General features: G+C 34.4%; 1 protein-coding gene across 1 annotated transcript; it reads left to right on the forward strand.

Moving 5' to 3' along the window:
- Positions 1-1489: 1489 nt before the first annotated feature.
- On the forward strand, positions 1490-6376 carry LOC120355007. The gene is made up of 5 exons (XM_039443231.1): positions 1490-1777; positions 3224-3389; positions 3937-4103; positions 4867-5025; positions 5635-6376. The coding sequence occupies exons 1-5, from the start codon at positions 1617-1619 to the stop codon at positions 5927-5929; spliced, it is 948 nt and encodes a 315-aa protein (XP_039299165.1). The 5' UTR covers positions 1490-1616; the 3' UTR covers positions 5930-6376.
- The last annotated feature ends 80 nt before the right edge of the window (positions 6377-6456 follow it).

Genomic DNA, 6456 nt, shown 5'->3' on the forward strand with positions numbered 1-6456 from the left:
GTAGGATAGAGGTGAGAGGTCGAAGTCGAGTTCGAGGTATCTCAATGTGACACAAATAAATGTTGTGTTACGGGGTACCCGCATAGTGAGGAGGTCGAGATAGAAGTTTACTGCACGGTTTACCTGTACCTCCTCAGTATGCGGGCGCCCCTTAACACAACATGTATTTGTGTCACAATGAGATACCTCGAACTCGACCTCTTACCTCTACCTCTACCTCTACACTATGCGAACACCATTAGTCAAGTTTACTTAAATTCAAGTTTTGTATAGAATTAATGTATTTTGCAAACTTGAAGTCAAGTTTATAACAACAGAACATTCATCCACTACACCAATGTAGACCCTTTACCTCTTCAATTTTTGTAGATATTGATCACGTTTGACTTTTAGATTTAACTTGAATATTGAAGGTACAATTCAACCTAAAACTAGGAAATTAAGATAAAAACAGTTGTCAGTCAATGTAAAATGTATTAAAACAACTAAATAGAAAAGTATGATGCAAGAGAAGTAGGAAAAATAAGAGGAAAACTTAGAGATTGATCAGATTTTTCAATTTATAATTATATACTTTTGAGGTTATGAAAACTTGAATTCATGTAAAATTGACTTCAAGCTTTCAACATCTCCGATTTAACATTAAAAAGTCTGAATTCATGTAAACTTGACTAATGTGAACCCTACTAATAGCCTTGTACACAACACTGCGATTCGCTTGACGGCGACGAGAGCCGTCAAATGGTTAAATGGTTAATGACTGGAATGGTTTGCCTTCATGCCAATCGCAGTGATTTGCAATGGCTTTATAAATTTTATGATATACTCTCATGTATTTGTGATTTAACTGTAATTCGACCAAGTCGATATGTATTTCATATAAAAATAAATTTTCTTGCAATTTCTATTCCATTACATCCGCTATTCGTTATTCGATCTGTTATCTGTTTCTATTGAACAGAAAATAAACAAAAACAAACTTAAAAAAATAAACAAATTTCATCTTTGATTCCAATTCTCACTGTATTAATTATCTTCAGTAGCTTGTCTATTATTTCGTTTTAATTTATTTTTTGCTTTTTCTCTCAGCAGTGAAGTGATTGAGTTTATTGAAAAACACTTATTTTTTAAAAGACTTATTATTCAATATTGATCTCTCAAATTTATTACATTTTATTGTCACTTCTTGCTTGAATTCTTTGTTATCTCTGCATAATTATTTTGTATTGTATTGTTTGCTAACGACTTGGTTAAGTGGTAGAGTGGACATTATTGTCCAAGCTTCGCCACGTCAACATAAATAAAAAAGTCATTCTATCCTATCTGGTTGAAAGCTAGTTGATTTCACGTGTAACTGATTTTTGGAATTGACAAATTGTGTAAAGACAACTGTTATCTTCTTAAATCCATCAGGGCTTGTCAACTTTTTCTTCCTTACTTCATTGTAGATAGGAGAAACATTTTGCATTGCAGGAATGGAGGAGTCAACAGAAAATGTTGGAGAATATTCAGACTTTAATGATGCAAAAAATAAGAAAGCCAGGAAAGTGAGTTATAATGAAGAGGATATTAAGCTGGCTTTGCCGGCTATCAACAACAGCTATATTGACTGGAAAATGAGAATGGAGATAGAGAAACTTATCCTTACAGATGTCAAGTTGCCCCGCCTTACTAATATTGATGAAACACATAGATCATCCTTCAAACCTCTTTACCACGATCATCTTATGAAATTTCAAATAGATGATGCAAGAGCTGTACAAATTCATGCATATCTGTGAGTACTATAGAGTGCAATTATTTTTGTTTGATCAAAATTTACCCTATTTTGTATTGAATTATGTCTTGCTTACCAGGTGTGTGCTGGATAATACTATTCTTAGAAATTACATGAGGCGGTTGTAGTTGCTACTCATTGTTATTGAAAATTGAAATTGTACGATATTGTGCATAGTTAACAAAGAATTTGAAAAAAATGTCTCATATGAACACAGGCCCCGGGCTTAGGTGAATGGTGCCCTGGCCAAATGTTCTATTGGAGCCCCCCGTATTACTATAATGTAAAAGCAAATAATCTATGTCACTTATTTCTTATAAAGTGAAAAACAAGACCACGTCTTTCAAACACATAACTGTAGACCTCTTAACATTTTTCAGACGATTCGGAAAATCCTCTCTCTGCAGAGCAGTTGGTGTCTGCTCTGCTTAGAAAAATAGACTGCTTAGAAAAATATTCTAACAGCTACTTCAAGATTTGAGAAAGTAAACTTCAATTCATGTTCTATATTTTATTCAATCACGTCATGGATTCCATCAAGTTCTTTCTGTTCTCCATACATTTTAAAGTGCAGACATAGACATTCATTTTCAAATTCACTTCTCATGTCATTAGGGTAGGAGGCATGAAGTTTGTTCGCAGCTTGTGGTATGGCCGCCTCTTTCTATGATTCTTTTCGAACAAGAGCAGAGAGTATAGTATTTGAATCTCATTAGTTGAATTTTCAAAAGAAATATCAGCTTTTAATGCTCATGTTTCTTACTATTTACATTTTACATTTCCGGTAGCATGTATTATATTTACATGCTCTGTTCTATGTATTAATGAAAATATTGTGTCAGATATTTTTAGTGGGTATTTTGATTCTCTAAATCATTTTCATCATCTCTTATTTGCACCCTCGAAAGTTTGACGCCCTGGGCGAATGCCCAGTCTGCCCATTTATAGCCTGGGGCCTGTATGAACAGCCAAAACTCAGTAAGCATATGTCCAATTATTCACTATCAGTAGCATTCAATTCGATCTAAGAGAACAATCCAAGAGTAGCCCTGGTTGTACAACCGTATGTAAATTACGTCATATAACCGATAAACGAAACCAAATCTACCAATCCAAACCTTGAGAGCCAATCAACGAAACTGACGATAATTCAATAACGCCATTTTGCGATGTTCAAAGTTAATAAACGAATGTGCAAACCCATATTAACACTTCAATTGTGAATTACGTTTCTCATTTATCTATTTTAAAAGCCTTAAAAAAAATTGAAAAAATCCAATCGGATAAGGTCTACCCTTAATTCTTTGTTGAAGACTACCGGTTTTGGCCAAAATTACAATTTATAAAATCAGATGGAAGGAATTCAATTATTTGGTTTGAAATTTTTTGAATTTCCTTAAAATTAGTATCTAACATTATTCTTGAAAATAATATTATGTTTTGCAGTACTGATATGGCTCTATGCATGAAGACGACTTCATTTGTAGCGTTGAGACCATCAAAACGTTATGTTGTGATGCCGCGCCCAAAACGCTTCTATTACGATGCAATGCTGTTGCATGTACCTGTGGCTCCTCCACTGCACGTCACTACCTACCACAAAATTCATTCGGTCAGTTATTTTTTCAATGTTCTCATCGATATTGGCATATTTTAGATCTAATCCAGTGATGTAACTGTAATCCAAACTCATTGATTTGTAAATTTTATTAATGCAAATTACTACCAATTAATGTATAATTCAAAATTCTTATAATTCATGTTAATACAAGAGATAAGTCTTTTGTTACAATCGACAATAAAATGTCTATCGGAACTCTCTGAAACTTCAGCAGCTACGAATTGAAAGGTTGAAATGTACCTACTGTTTTGGATTGAAAAAATATTTTATTGGGATAAATATATGACATTTCTTGGGTTTCTCACACGAGAGACCACTTCTTCTCATGTTTTATTTTATATTCAGGCTAATTTCATTTGTTTGCTTATATTTTATCCTGTTAGAATTATTTCCATGAATATCTCTGGCTAGCAGCTGGTCATTGGGCTTGTACGACGTACTCCCCATGGGGTGCAACGCCTAGATTGTCTACGATTAATTCAAGTCAGGTGAAATGATTAATAGCTTGAAAATAATATTTCCTTCCGGCTGCAAATAGGTTTTACCCAGAGACAAGGTGGCAGCTTTCAAAGATATGGTGAAGTTGACTGCTGATGAAGTCATTGTACTATATGATTCAGTTTCTCATAGACTGGCTTCACACGAACTACTAAAGGAAAGACCACACGATGGAAGAATATCGTTGTATCATGATTTGAAGTCAAGGTAAAAAACGTTTCTCAATTTTCTTCCCTACAAGTTTTCATTCTATCTTGAGCTTTTGGCAATAATCTAAAAATATAATTCTATGTAGAATCAATGAATATCAGAGAGAACTGTTAATTCACTAAATCAAGCAACGACCATAATAAATTGTTGCAGGGCCGGATTTCCCACTGGGCATACTTGGCAAGTGACACGTCCTAAGGGTGCTAAAGAGCTTAGAACCCGTATATTGGAAATATTCTATCGTCAAAGGTTGCAAAAAGTTGACAATTTTCTCGATTTCCAAGTTAGACCGTAGATTCATTAGTGATTTTCAGTGGATAGATAGGCAGAAAACTGTCCATTTTCCCTCGTTTGTAGATAAGGACAGAATACTGCCCGTTTTTCTTTGTTAATTTGGAGATTAGGGCAGAAAACCGCGTATCTCAGAGTGCGTGATGAAATACAACCAACTGGAAAAAGAAGATACCAGCAATAATAATAATATTAATTCCTCCTAGCTAGCCTTGATAAGGGGGCGGGGATACTCAAATATATAACCTATTTTTGTTGCTTATGACTATCACGGCAGTTAATGGAAGTTGAGTAAGAGATTGAACTAGTAAAAGAGTTGAAAAAAAATCAAGATTTGGTTTAGAGTTAAGCTTAAACAAATACTATGCAAACGTTCCTGAGTAATAGAAATAATTCATTTTTTATAATTACGTAATTATTTCTAATTATCATAATCATAATAAACTGAATAAAAATTATTTTTCAACAGTTCCATTCCATCTCTGACGTTCCATCAACTGCCTAATTTTGTTGGACGACAATTGCAACTTGAAAGTAAACTTCTCCTTCTTCATCCGATGATGATTCAAGTTTTGGATTCTACATTTACAAATATTCCTGAAATCATCATGGATTTCGGAGTTTATAGGTACAGTATTTGAGAACACATTGATATGCTTGTGTCCCCTCCCATTTTTTTATTTTTGCAACTTACAATCCATTAGAACATGATATGTTCAGATCCAAACAATACAAATTATATAATCAAAAAAAAAGTTAAGATTATTAATATTTCTACACTTATTTCTACTGCCGCCAGGAGCTCTCACGATAAGAAAACTTACTTAAATTCAATTGAATTTTTAGTTTCATTTATGATTGGGTCAGAGAAGCTTTTATAGGCATGACAGATAGACCTATGCATTTTGTTTGCCATTTTCCAACCATGATTTGTCCTTTTATACGCATAATAACTACATGACATAACATTACAATTTCATGCCCTCCTAGAATTGAAATAAAACATCACTTCGATTCATGCTCCGAATTATGAAAACTATAAATACAAATAACTGATACCAAACACTGTACAAGCTATTATAAATATTTTTACATTCATACAGAACCGTGTAGAATATATGCTAATAAATAATGTTTTTGTTTTCTCGGTTATCATTGAATAATTATTTCAGAATAGTTGTTATAATTTCTCTAAATATCTGCACTTGTATTTAATTGAGATTATATCTATCCACAGGAAACTGCAAAAAGATTATCATGACATACAGAAGCTACAAGAACTTATGGTGAAGGATTTGAGAAGGGCAGAGAACTTAGTGACTAGAATCTGGTATCCGAAAGTTATAAAAATGCTTTCAAAAAAAGGAGCACTTGGAAAATTGAGTAGAGAAAACCTCTCGAAGTTTTTGAAGTGCGCTACAACTATAATTTCATGCCAGGTAATTACATATAATTTTAGAGTTTATCAGCTTGGAGCAATTTTTGTTGAGGGTGATGACCACATGAGCTCTATTTTTGTACGTGAGAATTGAGACGAATGATGGGGTCGCTGCCAACTTGTCTCCCTGACAACTAGTCTCCTCGCTGGGGTCGCAGAGAACCGCCAGTCCTTGAAACCACCACAACCAAAAAAAAAAAAAAAAAAAAAAAAATGGTACAATTGGGCTATTTGTCAAACTGGGACGACGACAAACTAAGTCTTTTTTTCGATCCAGCTTGTCGCTTCACGCACACGACAAGCTTGGTTCGACTCGCGGAAATTCACCACCCCCGGCCGAAAAATTCTATTGACCAAACCTAATCTGATGAGCCATATTTTCCTGTTTGAGAGATCTCTGTAGTAGCTCTTTAAATAGCTCATAAGAGCTACTTTTGAGAACCAACTCATTTTGGTGAGTGAGCGATCTTGATCTGATCACAAGAATGAGCATCTATTGCCCATCATCTCTACTCCACATGCACAGTCCACATGTTTTCTTCCTAGCCAGTCACTTCCACAACCACAGTTAGCCAAATTTCAGTTAGCCAATTCCGCGTTCCCGCCAGGATGATGATCATT

The sequence above is a fragment of the Nilaparvata lugens genome, chromosome X, assembly GCF_014356525.2.
Source record: "Nilaparvata lugens isolate BPH chromosome X, ASM1435652v1, whole genome shotgun sequence".
Lineage (NCBI taxonomy): Eukaryota > Metazoa > Arthropoda > Insecta > Hemiptera > Delphacidae > Nilaparvata > Nilaparvata lugens.